Source organism: Anguilla anguilla, chromosome 9 (genome assembly GCF_013347855.1).
Source record: "Anguilla anguilla isolate fAngAng1 chromosome 9, fAngAng1.pri, whole genome shotgun sequence".
In the NCBI taxonomy this organism is placed as follows: Eukaryota; Metazoa; Chordata; class Actinopteri; order Anguilliformes; family Anguillidae; genus Anguilla; species Anguilla anguilla.
This window is the reverse complement of record NC_049209.1, coordinates 18,369,588-18,388,620: the sequence shown is the minus strand read 5'-3', so window position 1 is coordinate 18,388,620 and position 19,033 is coordinate 18,369,588. Positions and strand designations below refer to the sequence as shown.

Sequence of the window (19,033 nt, the reverse complement as noted above, 5' to 3'; positions counted from 1 at the left end):
AGTTTAAAATTCTCTGAATTTTGAGTCCACATTTGTTTTAAACTTTAGTGGAGGTTCCCTTTAAGTACATCAATACATTTAAATTATGTAGGAAAATGACCTGTACGCTAGTTCATATAGATATTGCTCAGATTTGTCTCTTTAAGGTCTTTCTGGTTCATTAGATTTCAATTTGCAATTCCCTTGCACAGACTTTCGTTTATATTCAAGCATGATCCAAACTAAACCCGAGTGAAAGATTTCAGTCATTAGGTGAGCCATGGTGCAGTTTAAATAGGCTCATTTACAGTCTGTTGTAGAAGATGGACAGTGACTCAGCTGTTCTGACAGTAGTGAGGATTTCATTACACCACTGAGGGGCCAGAACAACAAATATGCAAGTTCATGCTTCATCTGTTCTACTGAAGGCAAGATGAAGACAAAATATAGTTAATTACGGTTTCACATAATTTATTTCTTCTAATTTTTTTTACACCATTCACAATCTATAAATGAAATTCAACTTAGAAACAACAGTAAATGTCGACACAAATTCTTCTTTTGGACAACCTACTAATGTAATGTAAATTTAGAAAAATGTTAACAGTATAACAATCGTAAATCTGCCTTACTGGGAACATTAGGAATACATTAAAAAATAGTTTAAACAAATGGCACATAACATTTTTTTCCTACTTAGCTAACCATCATTAGGAGCAATATTACAGTTTTACAGAGATTCCAGTTAACTGACCTTAGTGACTGTTTAGGAGGGATGCTACAATTTTTTGGAATGCACTTGGCATTACACATCGCCCACAGAAACCCTGAGGGCTTTACCGTTATCAGGATTAGGAACAATGGAGTACTTTTAATGTTCAACAAGAAAGCAACAAAAGAGCTGACATGACACAATTCCCTAAATTTTAGAAAACAATGCACACACAATTACCCGCCAAAAGTTGAAAAACTCACATCATACATACCTTTGTGATGACAGCACCCAATAGTATCACCAAGACCATGGCCTGAAAGGAAACTGTGACCTTGGACTGAGACCATGGCTGAATTAAATACTGCATGAATGTCTAACATTACACCAATATACACAAATCTGTATGCTTCTGGTTGAGGAAAACACAGTTTATAAAATGTGGGTTCATCAAATCACTGTTATTGAATGGAATCAAAAATACCACATATAAGAGATGCAGTATCACTAGTGAGCAACAGAGAACACAAATATTCCTATGTGTGCCAGGGAAGTTGAATAATTACTCTAGGTTTGCTGCCAAGGTGTAGTGTGAATTCTAGCAGAAACAACACATTGCTTAACCCCTACCTTTACATTTTTATCACAAGACAAGTACAATGTTTCCTATGCAGCGGACCTTCAATAGTTCAGTGGACAGATGGAACAAAGCTGTTACGGCCATATGCTTCTTTTCACATTTATAACCTTCAGCATATTAAATGTTTTGTGATGTTCAGTGCTGAAATAAATCCTTGACTTACTGGACAATTATCAGCCAGGGGCTCAAGCTGTGAGCAGCTATTCAACACAAAGCTGGTTTTCTTCTGCAATGAGTGTGCCCATGCAGTATATCACATGTAATACATGAGAAGGGTCAAACCTGTGTCCGTCGATGACCGTTTCCAAATTCCTGAGGTGACTCCACCAAAAATTCATCCACGCTCTCGTAGTCGCTGCCATCCGAGACCGAGAGTGGGGAAGAATAAGAGATGCTAGACAGATGAGGGGTCGGCAACTCGCTGCCCGCCAAGCTTCCGGTCTCTGGTTCCTGGTGCGGTCTGAAGGTGCCGAACCCCCCTCGCCAAGTGCCCTGGCTGGCCTCCCTCCCGTGGAGAGGGCCTGGATGAACGTGCGTACGGATGCGGTGGCCTTTCAGGGGGCTCTCTGCGAAGACGGGACGAGCTGCCGGAGGGGTGTCATAGTGACCCTCGGGGAGGGGCATGGGGGGCTGGCGGCGTCCCTCTTCAGTGTCGTGCCCCCCAAAGCAATCGGCTCCATCCAGGCCACGGGTGCTGCCCCGAGACTCAAGTCTGGGTGCGTCATCAATTTCCAGGAGGCGAGAGCCAGATATCCAGTCAGGCGTGCCCCAGTAGGCTACGCAGGGCAGGGGTGGAGGAAAGAGAGGAGCAACAGGATTATCTTAGATTTTGGTTAGCTTCTGTTCCCCTTAAAATCAACAAACTTCATCCATTATCTATACCCACTTATCCTGAGCAGGGTGCTGAAGCTATCTGAGTGTGCACTGGGCAAGAGGCAGGAATACACTCTGGACAGGCCACCAATCTATCACAGGGCACATGCACCATTCACTCACATACTCATACCTATGGGCAATTTAGAGTCTCAAATTATCCTACCTGCATGTCTTTGGACTGTGGGGGGAATACCCAGAGGAAACCCACTCGGACACGGCGAGAACATGCAAACTCCACACAGAAAGGCTCCAAGCCGAGATTAGAATCAACAAACTGATTAATTGATTTCACATACTGATCCCTAATTTAGCTACCTTTCACTCACAGAAACACACACACCGATGCATAATTCCAGGAGCTATGGCTGATACTGATCTGTAGCAGAAGCTTTTGGAGATCATGCAACAGTCACACATCTGTGTATCCCTTTGAGAGCAACATGTTAAAGATGTTCACACACCTCCGAAGGAAGTAAGCGCAAGCAACACATGCAGAAGGTGTAAGATGAGGGTGCAATTTATGGAAGAACACTCACAGTTCACAAAATAATCTTTGACAATTTCAAAGCAAATTTGGTTCCCATGATCCAGTGGGTAATCCTCTGGAATAAAAAAAGATAATATATAGAGACCAAGTTAAAATTCAAACAAGAAGAACCCAAAAAGCAAGACATAAAACAGTTGTAAACAAACACAATGAGTAACTCATATTGCACTCTATTAAAACAAATTAGGCTAAAAAGCCAGGCAATCAGAATCAGAATAACAGACAGACAGACAAAAAATGCAGAAGGGTTTTGGACATACAACCCCAGACCCTTAGAAAATCTGCCAACTTACGGTTTGCTTAAGTGAAGTAAATAGGACCATGCCGATCTGATAAAGAAATACCTATAACAAAACTAAAGCACGATGGAATTCCTTGGTCCTTCAAGTTATTGACAAAAACAGCTGTCCTTTTGACTGATAAGCCTTTTTTCATTTAACAGTGCCAGCCAGTGACAGATGGGCTCTCCCCTCTAGGCCAGGTTCTGCTCCAGGTTTCTTCCTATTACCAGACAGGGAGTACTTCCTTGCCACTGTAACCCTAGGCATGCTCTTGGGAGGCTGCTTTGTCACAATGCCATTTGTAAATAAAACTGAACTGAAATTAGATTAGTAAACAGCCATATTAAGTGACAGGTGCCAGTTTGAGCTGTTGTCTTTGACAGCTGTTGTCTATGTAAACCGATATCTTTCCTCCGCAAGACACTCGTTTTATAGATTTTTGCCTCCAAGCACTGATTCCAGATCATTACCCTCCTCTTACGCAAACAGGTTGGAGTGACCATAATGCAATGATTATCGTGTGGGATAACCCTGGATATGTTATTGTGTAGAACTGGATCTACAATGTCACTCTCATCAGCCTGACAACACTGTTCACACAAAACATACAGCAGGTGTTGGGCCTTTTTGTGAGTTTAATACACCACTAGCACAATCCGAAGAGAGAGGAACATATATGGCAGTAGGGTCGATGGGGAGTAGATGAACCACAGTTCAAGAAAAAACCAAACAGGTTCATTTCTGCTGAAAGTTTCTAATTAATTGGATGTAGTGGGAAAAGTGTGGTTTATTGTTTAAACGAGTGTGTGTGTGTGTGTGTATGCATGTGTGTGTGTGTCTGTGTGTGTGTACATGCTCAAAACTTGAAATGGTCAATAATCAAAAAGTTAAATCTTAAGCAAGGTTTTAAACCTGAAAACACTTTCTGGTAATATTTTGCTCCTGGATATGCAGTGTTGTCTGCCTGCTCAATTTCAGCCTGTGGGCACTTAATCTCTGGTGCACCTCTGTTCCCTTACATCTTTTTGAAAAATTCAATCAGAATTGCCCCAGAAGGCCGGCATGTCTCTGGTTCAACAGGGGGCTTTATTAATTGCATCTCAGTCCTGAATAACCTGAGCAAGAAAACCCATTCATTAAACGGGTGAGCTAAAATTCTGGCACTTGAATCTGAAAACATGAACATGAGAATTGAATATATGAAACCAACATGACTCAAATCCAGGGGCTAAATAAATATATTTAACACAAAAGGAAGGCCACTGCTTTACTCGAAATCAAACATTCAAGACAATCATCTGGCACCTGACGTATACATTAATAATGATGATGAGAGAATTGGCAACAACCATATGCTGCCTAATTTTGTTGGATTAAGTCAATACAGATATAATTTTTTTTTACAGAAAATAGCATTCATATCTTGATTAGGAAATAATAATCATACACATATAAAACCTGAAACTAACCAAAAGATGCAAGTACCTTTGTTTTCAGTGGTTTTGGCTGCACTGTTGTCCTGATGAACGACAGTCACAATTGAGGCTTGTGGGAGGAAGAGTGGAGAAAAAGACAGATGGAAAGTGGATGGATGCGTGCATTAGCATTAGCATTGCTGTTAGGTCTAACACTCAGTTCTTGTCCATGTCAGTCACAAATTTCTGAGACAGGCATCAATCACTTCACTTGCATCACAGATGCAATTAAATTAAAACTTTTACTTACAGCAAATAAACAAGCACAAAGAAGCTGAATTATATTAGCAATCATGTGAATTTGCCTTTTTATATGATTTAATTTTACACTTAAAATTGCAGATCACTTGTCAATATAATTTGTCAGGGGCTTGTCAATATAATTTGATCTATGATATTATTTAAGTTAAAATGTATGTTTTCCACCGGCCCAGACAGTTTAAAAAAAAAAAAATCTGTATTTAGGGCTGTTTCTGATGTCCTGCCAGTGTTATGATGGCGTGTACAGGGTAAAGCAAGGAAATACACACAAGGAAAAAGAAAATCCAGTGCAGCCAGTAGAGTGATGCTATGCCTCCAGTATGTATGATAAAAAATTTCATTTAATATTATTTTCCATTGGCGTAATTTCCTATGGTGCCTGCATTGAGACTACTGCGCTCGATAAAAGTACCGGCACGGCATAAAAACACAATTAGAATTGTGAATAAATACCATTAATCAGATCATATAGACAGCCACTGAAAACAGAACATCGGTGGAAAAGGTGCTTTGGAGTCACTTAAGTGTATTTTATTGAAAACCCCTAAATGCCCCTATACCAGCAATGGTAAGTGGGCAGGTCATCAGAACACTGAAACTGAAATACAGTAATATCAATAAACCCCAGAAAGTGAACTGTCCCTTTTAAATGGTAAATGGACTGCATTTATATAGCGCTTTTATCCAAAGCGCTTTACAATTGATGCCTCTCATTCACCAGAGCAGTTAGGGGTTAGGTGTCTTGCTCAGGGACACTTCGACACGCCCAGGGCTGGGATCGAACCGGCAACCCTCCGACTGCCAGACAACCGCTCTTACCTCTTGAGCTATGTCGCCCCTTTTTACATTTCTTTTTTTTCCATTTGTGATTGAATAACTGATATTATATTTCATGAGTAACACGCAGTACAAAAAGACAGTACAGACACAAAATAACCCCCTGCCAGCTACCAGGGAAACAATTTGGCACAAGTCAGCAGGTGAGAACAAAACACAGAACATGGACACTCAAACTTAAACCTGAATGAATCCTTTCTTGTGTACACTGATTCAGCAACTCACATTTACTGCAAAAAACGATTATTTGGACAGGTCATAATCAGGCTGCCAGACCCCACTATCTCCTGAATCTGTGTGATGCAGGATTTTTACTCACACAATCTGTGTTTTTCTGTGGTGGTGGGTATGGGTGGGGGGGGCTCAATAATATCTATTGGGGGATTTTGTACTGTGAAAATTAAAAACTCAAATTTCTACTGCAATTTCCTGCTGAAGGTCTTGTCCTTCAGCTCTACCTCAGAAAGCATAGGTGCAGACACAAGCATTCCGAACGGAGGGAGACGGAGCAGAACCATCGTTGAGTGGCATGTGGATCAGTAGCATAAATCATTAACAGTAAAACTACAGCACTATAGAAGGATGGTGAAAAAGGTGCGACACCTCCAGACAGTTGTAAAAAACTCTAGTTTGGTAATCCTTTTCTTTGCTAAACTGTCAATCTGCCAATTACACAAAATGGAAATACAAATACAAAATTAAACAATTATCTTCAAGGTCTTTACGACAACAATCAACACTTAACTGTTATCTAAACTACCCTTAAGATAATCTGCTTAGAAAAAATATAAATATATTGTGTTGTTAGTTGATAAATTACCATAGAGAATAGTACATTTAATATTGATGGGCTTAAACTACAATGAGAAAATAATAATTTAGGTACTCAATAACACGCTGTGAGCTATTATAGGGACTTGTTATTCAAAGTGGTGTGAAAATGGGAATAATTAAGAATGTGAAGGATTTTCCTGTAGAGCTTTTTTCAATTGAAAAAGGCATCACAATGAGGCTGCCTGAGCACTAGAAAAAAAATGTATGAAGGGGCAATTCACTGTAAGATTAAATGCAGTTGGGCAGGCAATCTTTGCACATAGCGTATAGCCCAATTTGCTAGTTGCTTATCCATGATGTACTGTAATTCTATAGCATTAGATAAATTTTAGGCATGGTACTATTGGATTAGGTATGCCTTACCATCGTCACAGGAGTCAGAGAAGACAGAGCTGAGAGACTGAACCTCAGAGTTACTGCCCGAGAAACTGGTGACCTCTTCGACCATGTCTGCCACTTTAGCTGCAAGAAAGGAGGGAGGTCCGGGGTCAAGCATCTAATCCTGGGAGTGAGTGTGTTAGAACATAGAACGGAAACCAGAACACGCAGTTAAACTGCATATAGAGCTAGAATTAATTCTGAATTCTATGGTGTGAGGCCTCTCTATTGCATGTGTACGTGTTCTTTGTGGTCAATATGCCATCCCATCATGCTTTTCTCTCTCTGAAAAGGTGGATGCCAAGCAGAAAGGACAAAATTCTAAATTTACATTCTGGTGTGGGGAAGAACACCAGTACTGGAGCCATCTCACAGCACTACAATCTTTCCTCCTATCTGTGTATTTGCATGCTTATTGAATTTTTCATGAGTTGGGAGATTGTTTATATTGGCCTACTTTCTGTGCCACACTGCAAAGCTGCAGATACCATTTGCTTTGTTGTGGCAATCTGATATTATGAAGAAATAATTTGTATTGTGGATGAAGATCTACAATCATATCTGGAAGAATACAGGGAGGCACAATATGTGCATTTAGAACATGAAGAAGCAATGGAAATACTCATTTCAGTTAAATGACACACATTTTAAAATAAAAGTTCAACCACATGGCATCCTGCCGAATGCCACTGCTACTCGGACTGGTCTTCAACCTTCCAAAGTTCTCGAGTGTCACTCCCCTGCTGTGGTCACTCCAATGGCTACCAGCTGACTGTAGCCTACACTGCAGCCAACAGGACAACCATCTCCTAACTACAGGACATAATTCAACTTCACACGCCAGTGCGACCACTCCGCTCTGCTGCGGATTACTGACACAGAGTAAGCAAGAGACTACGAGGATCAGGCCACAATCTGAATGGCCACCACCACTACCCTTCAACCACCTAAGAAAAGTTGGCAGTCACAGGAACTGACCAGTAAGCATTTGGCTACTCTGAACATTGAGATGCTCCTGTGCTGACAAGCTGCGTGCATATGTTTGTGTCTATACTTAAACACCTTAGGACAACACTTGCCAAGATCAACATTGAGCCATTGTTGACATTCTTACAACTACATTTTCACATTCCATGCAGTCAACTATTCATGCCAGCCATGTTGTAACCTTTCAGCAACACTGAATCAGTTATAGAGCTACAGGCCTTCCTGTGCAAAGAGAATAGTGATTTAGTGACCCTCCTCATCCCTCCCTGTACTTCACTCCCCCCCAGCCCCCAACTTCCAGCCGCCTTACGTGTGGAGCTGCAGACAGAGTGACAGGGGGAGTGCTGGGGCAGGTTGGGGGCCACGCTGCAGACAGCCACTCCCCGCCGGGTGGCGAGACGGCGTGGAGACTCGGAGCGGAGCAGGCGAAGGGCCGACGCCTCCACACTGGACAGGCCCGGTCCGTCAGCCAGGCCGCCCGCTTCCGCACGCGGGCCGCTGTGGATGCGGGGGAGGGTGTAGGCCGTGGGGTGCACGAGGACCTGCGGTGGGCCCATGCCGTCTGGGTACACACCGCGGGGAGCGACCCTGACGGGCGGGAAGGAGGAGCCCCGGTTGACGCGCCGCGGCAGGTCGCCGTGCGCGCGACGCCGGTGCAAGACCTTCCCGTGGAAGCCGAGGAAGAGCACCAGGAGGACGAGGACGACAAAGACCAGCACGCCGATGCCGACCAGCTCCACCGGGCCCACGTAGGAGAGGGCCTCGGCCTGCATGCCGGGCACCGTGGGGGCGGGCGCCGTGGGGCCGCGCCGGCCGCAGAACGGTCCCTCGTACCCCTCCGCGCAGTCGCAGTAGAACGCCCCGACCGTGTTCACGCACGTCCCGCCGTTGTCGCACTCCTCCCGCTCGCACTCGTTCACATCCTCCTCGCACCTGCAAAAGATGGCGGAGCACTGAGAGCCTGTTCTATCTGCTCTCCCTCCCCACGCTCCACTGCCTGAGCTGACGGGCTCCTTTGAAGCAAAAGCATACGTCTGCTCCCTCACACTGATGTGTGATGATGAAAATGCTTCCCAGGGGTAATCAACCCTTCCCTGTAATTTAAACAGGGCACCATCTAAGCATCTGACTGCTCAGAAACGCTCATGTTCCTTTTCTTTCCACTCTGCTAGTTTTTTTTTTTTTGCTGTGAGACAATTTAGATTTGGAGAGTCATCCCAGGTGAATACGTCAATTTTCACTAAGAGAAGGTTTGCTTCAAAGTCACAGGTGTTGCACCAGGATTACGTAAATTCAGGGATCATGACTGAATTTAAATATTTTTTTGTGTTAAACTGCAATCCAGTGAACTGACATGACTGAATGCAAGTTGAAATGAAAAACTTATTTACGCAGCTGAAAAAAGGCAATGGGCAGGAGTATGCCGTGGTTAAAAATGGCTTGTAATCAAGAGGTTACAGGTTCAAATCCCTGTGGAGCACAACTAGAACTTAAACTGAATTGCTTCAGTAAATACTAACCAATATAAACATATTATAAACAAAACATTGTGCCCGTGATGGCTTTAAAAACAAATGCATCATGTAAAACTGCTTTCTCTAAAATCATGGAGTTATTTTCACTTATTGGACCAAAGCTCACATTACCACCAAAACCAGATGGCTTAGTCATAGTACTTAACACACACCTCTAAAATAAATGTACACTGATGCTAACCAAGTCGACCGTTCACTCAAATATGTACTCTGCATTAGCTCATTGCTGCCACCTGCTGAATAACTGAGACCAGGACTTATTTTTCTAGGAGATTCTTATGCATACACTAAATTATGCACATAAATGACTATTAAGAGGACAGAGGTCATATAATCTTCATTGTGCATTTTAAAACACCATGTAATTACCTAGACTTTATCAATGTTTCCAGATTTAGTAGGTAATACGGTAATAACGGTTATTGACTGAGGCATGGACAAATTCATATTGGTTTAGATGAATTAGACACTCACATGAGGCCAGTAAATCCCCTCTGGCAGTCACACAGGAAGCTGGTCTCAATGGACCGGCAGGCTCCATTTTGACAGGGATTGGGGATACAGATGGAAATCTGTGTCTCGCATCGCTCCCCGGCAAACTCTGAGGTGCAGCTGCATTCATAACCTGATCCAGAGAAAACAGCTTCAGTTGTCAATGGGTTGGGTTTACACCTAAGCATAACCACATCAGGAGACTCACTTGTACAAGATCCTGAGTGGAACAAATGAATCACCTAGCATTGAAATGTTAGCATGTTATTGTCACCGTACATTTTCCAAAGCTTTTGTCATGTATTTATAATTGTTCAATAAAACCAACTGTGCTACAAACAGCATTTCACCTGAAAACACCCTTTCTCTGTCACCCATACTCAAACACCATCTCTGAACCTACATTCTGATAATATTCTGAATTTTTATTGTCACCTGTTGGAGTTTAACAGCTGGCCGACTGACAGTGCCAACGAACACACTAAGACAAGCTTGAAAAATACAGCACAGCTAACGCAGGCAGTGATGCCAGTAAACAACAACAAAAAAACAGCAGTAGTGGAAAACAAAGGTAGTGGTAATGGGAGTTGCATGCTGTTCATATGCCCACTGCTAATTACTTTCTTCAGACAAGACTGTTGGTGCAATGGCATTTACAGTCTCATCTCTTCCAGCACCCAACACAAACACATCTAATTGCAGCAGGCATACTCTTGGCGTACTCCTGTAATACAGACCAGTGACAGTCTTTGGGTGGGCAGAGAACTTGGGAGAAGAAATGTAGAGGTCATTTAAATGACCATTAGAGGGTCGTTTCTCTGAAGCAGTTTAAATTTTGTGAGCTCAGTTAGAACTGGGAGGCTGAGTAGCGCAGTCTGTAAGTAACTGGTGCATACTGGTTGTACTGTGATTCCATGTCTATCTGAAACTCTCTCTGCTTCCCCCAGTTTTAAGAAAGTAAAGACAGTACATACCATCTGCAATCATACAAATTAGCAGAAAAACTATCCTTGCCAGTTGGCAATTGACTCATTTTCTCAGTTGAGTGTTTTGTGGTATTGCTCTTTATGTAACACAAAGATTTGTATACATCCACTAATTAATTTACCACATAGGTTTTTGTATTGTTTATTTCCACATTCAGAGCGTGCAGACAGAGTACAAATATCTTCTAACCTCCACAGACCGTGTGAATTCCAGCTTCACTCATCAGTGTAACATTGGCCTTTGTCATGGGACCTTTATTTAACTAAAGGGGGATTACCTGCCAATCCTTATTAAGGTCATTTAGTGCGCTTTCTAATCATGCAAAATAAATGAGACTGAACACAGTACCAGTCAGCAACAGAATGAGCAATGCAGCAAAAATCCACAGACTCACCACCAGATGACAGGCTGGTGCAGCTTCCGCCGTTCAGGCAGGGCCCTCCCTGACAGGCGTCCGGATACAGCACGCAGCCCAGCTTCAGTTCAGTCAGACCCATGACCTCCGCGTAGCCGCTACGCTTGTTCTGCAGGGGCAGCTCCACGCCGTTCAGGACCACCGAGCTCAGGCACCCCCGGAACCCACCCCGAGCACGCGGCCCCCTGCTCTGCGCGCTGCCCCGCAGGTCGAGGTCAGGAGGCTCCACCCTCGCCCCCAGGAAGAAGGAGCCGTCGCCGCCCAGGGGCCAGGGGCGGGCGGACGTGCGGCGCCACTGGCGCTCCACGAAGCTGTCGTCCAGCGACAGGACCGTGAGGTTCGGCATCAGCTCCAGGGACACGGCGTGCCAGGCTCCATCGTTGATCGGCCTCCTGGAGATACCCAGGCTGTTGTCGCAGTCGAGCTGTAACTGCAGCTTTCCCTCCTCGATCTGCCCAGTAGGGGAACAGGTAGAGGGTCAGAACTGAGAGGAGAATGCTAAATTGCCATGCCCGTGGGCAAGTTCAGTGAGGTTTATTTGAGTTACACATCATTAGACAGAAGGCAAATATCCAAGTCAAATATTGTATATTGTAGTGAGTTGTGTGTGTGTGTGTGTGTAGAGCTCACCTTTAGTACAGAACAGGGCTCAGAGCGTTTGTACACGATGACCCCTTGGCGGTGCAGTGTCCTGATTCTCATTTCCAGTTTCATCTGGCTACTTTTACTACCGTCTTGTACTCGGTATTTAATGTAGCTGTTTCCAGTGAAAGTGAGGGGGGTTTTACCTAAGGACAGACAGACAGACATATGACTAAGCATGACCACTTTAGTTTAATATTAATATGTCCCTAACATTTTGGTTCCCTGCAATGGGGGGGGGGGGGTATGTATAAAAAAAGTGCTGCCATTTATACGTAGTGAAACCAAAATGAATTAAAATAACCTTCAATAAAAGAGAATGCACACTAACCATATGTGAATTGTTTAATTACAAATCTGTAATTGTTGAGTACAGAGCCAAATCAAGAAGAAACATGTCTTTGTCCTAAAAGTTATGGGAAAAAAAAAATCAAACCATCATCTCCATGAGCTCAAAATTGTAAATCCATTACGAAATTTAACTTGCATGCTGCTCTGTAAACAAAACTAAAAAAAGCAGCAGGTTTTTCTTTTTTCCTTTCCTTCTCCTGAACTCACACCCCATCCAACATTATTGCTTCCATATACAAAGTTCTGACTGACCATTTCCACCCTCCCAGGATGGTGAGGAAAAACCTGAGCCCCTGCATTTCTGCAATACTCATAAGCAGAATCGGACAGATATGTGGCTGTCATTAATCATTTTCTCCCAACTTTACAAGCTGAATGATAAGTTTTCTACATTTTCAAAAGCATAAATGGAAACAATATGTTACACATTCATATCTTAAAGACCATATTGCCATACAATAATATTAAAGTATTGACATATTTTACTGTAAATTGCACTTGCCTGCACACTGGCTCAGGTTGCCTGGAAAACACTGGCAGGTATAGGACTCTGGAGCGCCCCCTGTGGCTGCACACTGCATGTCCTCTGGGCAGGACTGACTCTCACACAGCTCTGAGGAAGGTGTGCAGTTACCACCTGTGGGAGGTTGGTTAAAGGTTTTGATGTAGTCTCAGTTTAAACTGGATTTGTAGCAAAATTCTAATGAACAGGTATCACCCCACCAATATTGCATGCATATGTATTAGTAGAGCACAATCACCAGATAGCCTGGATAATTCCTTGTTTCCAGCTGAAGGGTTTTAAGGATCACTGTATCTCAGCCAAAGACATGTGATTTACACAATTACATTTAAGTGTTTGATTGCAGGAAGCACCACAATGCAGATTCTTGCTGTTGCTTGTAACCCATCGCCATAGTTGTTGTGGCCATAAATCACTGATTATGCCACTTCTCTCTTAAACTTACAGATTAGAGTATTTGCTGAAACTAATGAATTAGGCAATCTTCTGACACTCACTGATCAGAGAGTTTGCTGTTCTATTGGTGAAACTCACCAATACAGGCCTCAGGAAGGGCACAGTGTTCAGTCCTGCTGAACCGTGGGGAGACAAGGCTGAACCTTGCAGCGCTGTACGTCACAAACGCATCGGGCACCAGATCGAGGACCTGCTCACAAGGCTTCCCTCGGCATTCTGGGCCGGTGCAGCTTCCGTCCAGGATGTCGGAGATCGGCAGCACGCGCTCTAGCCGTCCCCGCGAGGCAGCGAGCATCCGTGCCAGCTGCAGAGCCCCATAGAAGCCGCCGTCCGGAGCCTCAGCCGCCAGGAGCAGGTCCAGGTGGGACCTCCCAGGCACGGGCTGGAGGCCCAGCAGGTGCACCGTGTCTCGGCCCTGGGCGTCTGGCGCGCCGACCACTTCGCGCAATGCGCTCACGAGCTCCCGCAGCGTCCGGCCCACGAAGTCCTCGGGGGACACGTTCCCAAAGCGCACGGTGACGCTGTCCCGGAGCATCTCGGCAGTCGCCCGCTCCACGACCACAGTCACGTCCACTGCCACGGAGACGCGGCCGTCGTTGACGCTGGCATTCAGCAAATACCGGCCAGGGCCCAGGCCCCCCATCGCTATGATCCTCCCGTCGTACGTGTTGATTTTAAAGGGGCTGCTCTGCTGGGGCCTGAAGCTGAAGGACAGCATATCCTTCTCGTTCCAGGCGGTGGCGTGGATCTTCCCGACGACGCCCCCGGGAAACTCGTCCGCTGCAGTGATGATCCGGATCTCCAGGGGCAAGGCCACAGGCCTGCCGAGGCTCTCTCCGGTTACACGGACAAAGACGTAAGCAGTGGACGACAGGCGGGGCTTCCCGGAGTCCTGAACCTTTGGGAACAGAGTAGAACCGGCAGAAAATCCACGGGGCTAAGACAAAGAAAGCTATTTTTCCGTTCCCACGCACATAGTCTAAATTCCTAGTGTGATTACAAGTCTTTCAATTTATACAGCTGCTTCAGATTAATTGTCTGTCAAATTATTTTGTACAAGCATAAAATTGACAATAGACCAAGCCTTGAAATGTGCATGGAATGACTATGATAAATAACAAGGATAACAATACAGATAATAAATTCTAAAAATGTATCCATACAGTTTGAAGAAAACACACAAGTACAATACACCTTACACGTGAATAGAAATAAATTCTCTCTATTGTACATGCTTACGTTTCATTTCTCATTTAAAACTAAATCAATGGTCCTCAAGCCTGGAGCCATAAGGGGGCTGGTTTTATGTTTTCACTTTAAAGAACAATAAACTCAGACCCAACAGACCTGGAGAGGTGAGATAACAGTGTGATCAACTGCTTTAATTGAGCATTTAAGTGCTGAATAACAACAAAATCCTTAGTACCCTGTATCTTTCCAACACCAGCGTTGGGGGCAACTTCTTAGTACAGTTGACTTTCTATCATTCGGCATAAATACATTCAATATCTAGCAACAAATAGTACCTCACCTGCACCTCAACAGCATATTCCCTCATTCCATCCAGCCCAAGGATGTGATTGGACCTAAGCGTCCAAGCCTCATCCAAGACAAAGGCATTTCCTGCATTGCCAGTGATGATGCGTAATTCGAAAGGGGGGCCATTGCGGGGTGAGTCTGGGTCTGTGACGGACAGCTGCACAATGCTGGTGCCAACAGGACTGCCCCCCTAATATGAAAAAATAGTAACTTGAAGAGGTACAACTTTCCAGGCACTTAACAAAACAGAAAGTATGTCAGATGAAAATAAAGCTAATAGAAAAAATAATCTTACTAAACAAGCAATTAATCTATTACCTTCACAAAATGTAGTGCTACACTGGAACACTGGAACAGTTTGGATACATGACAAATGTTCAAAAGCAAGTTCCACAATGCACAATATATTATGAAAGCAGCCACAGAATATTTTAAAACTGACAAACTGGGATCCTTAATTAAGAATTCAATATGAACACTGAGAACCCAGACAAATATTTCAACTTCAAGACCTGTATTTTAGAAGCTTGTGGTTGTCCATCAGTGCTAAATTTATACCTGAATGGCAATGGTGTAATTGAACTGGGAGAAGACAGGCGGGTTGTCGTTCACATCTGACACATCAATGTTGACTGTTACCGCCGATGACATGGGGGGGGATCCGCTGTCTTGTGCTTTCACCACCAGGTAGTAGCTGGATATCTGTACAGAGATCAGCACAAAGGAGACATAATCCAGTGAGGAGCGAATCAGGAGGACTTCATAAATGCACAGACACACATTTATTTATTTATTTACCCATAACTTGTATGTAACTAATAAGCATCCATTTATTTTCCTGCTTGTACAAATACAATTTCAAGTAATACAATATTAATTCATTCTGTTAGTCTGCAGTGTAACAGGTGAATACTTTCGCACTTGTTATCTGAAATATATGTTTTTTATACTGTATGCATTTGATTCTCCACCCAAGTTCACTTTTCTTCCTTTTACTCTCACCATATCAACCTCTTTTTTAAAATAAAATGTCCCAGTTGTTGCCTGATATGTCTGATCCTTCTCCCTCGGTGAATGATATGGAAGAGCAGGAGAAGTTTCTGGTCAGTACTGTGCTGGCTCCTACCGTTTCTCTGTCCAGGTTTTTGTTGACTCTGATCACCCCAGAGGCTGGATTGATCAAGAACTGATTTCCACGGTCCCCTCTGACAATCGAGTACACAATCTGTCCATTTAATTGGCTGTCCAGGTCTTTTGCCAATACCTTTCAACAAAAAGGAGAATATACATGACACAGTAAAGGAAAAGAAGGAAACCCTCAATGGTGAATCGTCTAGGAGTACAAGCGGTGATGTCTCCAACAGGTATCAGAAAATCCACTTGAAGGACAACCCCTGCATTGCCCTCGGAACCTGGACTTCTATCAGCACTGTAGCATAGTAATCTTGTTACCCTCACATGTGAAAGTAACAAAGTACCTGAACGACAGACTGCCCTATCGTGGCATCCTCACTGACTGCGACGTTGTAGACATCCTGCTTGAATGTGGGCACGTTGTCATTCACGTCTGTCAATTCAATGGTTAACATGGTGACTGCTCCCAGAGGAGGAGTGCCCCCATCCCAGGCCTCCACAGTCAGGAAGTAGCCTTTACGCACCTCAAAGTCCAGATCCTTGGACACAAAGATGGTGCCTAGATAAAGGATATCAACGAAAAGAAGTGAAGTTAGATCTTCGGTGGTATTACTGAAAAACAAGATATCATACATTTACATAATGGAACGAAAATAAGCGGACAATTTTAACACTGTCCCCACTTTACAGAGTAACAGCACATGATGCACGCATATCAACCTCATGCCTTATGTTCCTGCCCTACTCCTCTCTATTACCTGTCATAACATCGATCTTGAAATTCCCAAATTCATTGCCAGAACGGATGCTGTAGTAGATCTCAGCATTCACACCAATGTCCTCGCTAGTGGCACGCACACGGAGCACCTCTGTTCCCACGGCAGCATCCTCGGGTACGCTGGCAGTGTACTCCCTTTTCTGAAAAACTGGAGGGTTGTCATTGACATCCAGCACAGTGATGGCCAGTTCGACCGAGGAGGACAGAGCCATGCCCACCCCCTGGTCAGAGGCCCGGGCCTTGATGATATAGGATGACCGGAGCTCTCGGTCTAGGGGCCTCTCAAGAACTACAATCCCCAGGGTCTTGTCGATAGAAAATGTCCCACCTGCAGAATCCATCAGGGAGTAGGAAATCTTACGGTTTACACCTGGAGATAGAATATAATACAAAACCTCTGGTAATTTTGAACATTTAACAATGGAGGAAGTCAACTGCCATGTTTTTGTTTAAGATCATTCCAAAATAGCATCTTGCGTGATAAAAGTCCACTGACTCGATCATGACAGTTGTGGATGTCAATGTGATACATTTTACATTTCTCCGTTTCCAACATTGATCATTCTATAGACACTGCAGCCCTTGAGGACCAGGTTTCAGGTACCCTACAATTAAAACATCATCACCAATATTTAATTTAAGTTGTTTGGGCTGGGAAGAGCAACTTCTCTGATGAGAATTGGATGGAACAGTGAGCAAGCATACACCAGTGAGGCAGAGGACAGAAGCTGACTCACCTTCATCTGGGTCATAGGCCTGCAGACGGGTCAGCAGAGCTTTTGGGGCTGCGTCTTCGTAGATGCTGGCTGTGTACCGGGAAGCAGAGAAGGCCGGCGGGTTGTCATTTACATCCAGGAGGGTCATGGAGATCTCTGCACGGCAGAACCGCCCCCCTCCATCTGTTGCCTGGGCAATCAGTTTGTACCTAGGGGACCTCTCCCGATCGAGGGCTGAAGCTACCTTCACTTCCCCTAGATGAGCGTAAAGAGTCAGAGATCCAAGCTATGTTTACTTGTGTGTCACTGTAGTGGCCACGAGAGGAAACTACATTAATACAGAACGCATTCACTCATTCACTCACTCACAGTGAGCTCCATAATGTTTGGGACAAGGACATCTTTTCTCTTCTTCTTGATTTGGCTCTGTACTCCACAATTTTACATTTGTAATCAAACAGTTTACAGTTTTATGAGGCTGAAGTGCAGATTTTCAGCTTTTATTACAGGGTATTGAAACACTCTGGTTTCACCTTGTATAAATGACAGAACTTTTATGCATAGACTCCCATTTCAGGGCACCATGCTCAGTATACAAGGGTCATGGTAGTTTCTGAGTAGTCAGGTGAGTTCAATTGCTTTCTGAGTATAGGTATATAGGAGAGCTTTCAGTATCTACTCTTGATTCTAGGCTTTTGGACAGTTGTATTAACTACTTGTGAATTGTGAAGTACAAAGCCAAATATCTTTGCCCCAAAACATCAAGGAGCCCACTGTACATGCACACAATCTGTATGGAAATGCATACCAGTGTTAGCATCCATATAGAAGTCCTCAACCCCGATGCCAAACAGAGAGTACTGAATCTCTGAACTGGTACCAATATCTGCATCAGTGGCCCGCACTGTCAGGATGATGCTATTGAGGGAAGTGTCTTCAGGGAAAGAAGTTGTGTACTGGGTCTGAGAGGATAAATCAACCACCATCAAGTACAGCCAATAATGAAATCCATGAAAGAGCATCACACACAAACACATGCAAGCACACACACAAACATACAAGTAAAATCACAAATGCATACAAACACAGGTCTACCTTTAAAGTCCATTCATTAGGCCATCATTCAAGAGCATCTATGTTAAAAACACTAACTTCTAAAGATTCTTAAGACACACTATTTGTGGCATCTTAGCATTTGCTACAATTATCAAGCATTCACATAATTGAATGCACTGCTCTCAGAATAACATAGGACAGCACACCGTCACAATGTGGTCATCAAATCATATATAGTGCTGAAGAAACTTCAAGGTGTAAAGGAAGGAAAAGGTAGCCAGTCAAGTATTAATCCTGCAGTGCTTACCTGGACACAGACTGGACTGTTGTCATTGGTGTCCATCACAGTCACCTCCACCACAGTTGTGGTCATGAATAGCCCATCACTAGCAGTGATGTTGAGGAGAAATAGGTCCTGCTCTTCTCGGTCCAATGGTCCCTTCACATACACCTTCCACTGTCCCCCAACCAACCCCACAGCAAACAAACCTGCCAGATTCCCACCTGGGGATTGTACATGCACATGAATGAATGAAAAAACACAAGCATGCACGCACGCACGCACTTTAAGGACAACGTCAATGAGAAAGCACTGAATATCT

At 43.9% G+C, this 19,033-nt stretch overlaps 1 protein-coding gene across 1 annotated transcript in view; it reads right to left on the bottom strand.

The window, feature by feature from the left end:
* Positions 1-1,607: 1,607 nt before the first annotated feature.
* LOC118235856 (protocadherin Fat 3-like) overlaps positions 1,608-19,033 on the bottom strand; it is a 34,835-nt gene continuing 17,409 nt past the window's right edge. The window contains exons 11-27 of the mRNA XM_035433718.1: positions 18,739-18,935; positions 18,184-18,337; positions 17,397-17,630; positions 16,640-17,029; positions 16,226-16,440; positions 15,874-16,011; positions 15,306-15,449; positions 14,740-14,937; positions 13,287-14,106; positions 12,732-12,866; positions 11,867-12,024; positions 11,216-11,687; positions 9,817-9,967; positions 8,118-8,740; positions 6,806-6,904; positions 4,521-4,580; positions 1,608-2,107 (exon numbers count right to left, since the gene is read on the bottom strand). Coding sequence (XP_035289609.1) covers positions 1,608-2,107; positions 4,521-4,580; positions 6,806-6,904; positions 8,118-8,740; positions 9,817-9,967; positions 11,216-11,687; positions 11,867-12,024; positions 12,732-12,866; positions 13,287-14,106; positions 14,740-14,937; positions 15,306-15,449; positions 15,874-16,011; positions 16,226-16,440; positions 16,640-17,029; positions 17,397-17,630; positions 18,184-18,337; positions 18,739-18,935 — 4,688 coding nt within the window. The remainder of the gene's footprint in view (positions 2,108-4,520; positions 4,581-6,805; positions 6,905-8,117; positions 8,741-9,816; positions 9,968-11,215; positions 11,688-11,866; positions 12,025-12,731; positions 12,867-13,286; positions 14,107-14,739; positions 14,938-15,305; positions 15,450-15,873; positions 16,012-16,225; positions 16,441-16,639; positions 17,030-17,396; positions 17,631-18,183; positions 18,338-18,738; positions 18,936-19,033) is intronic.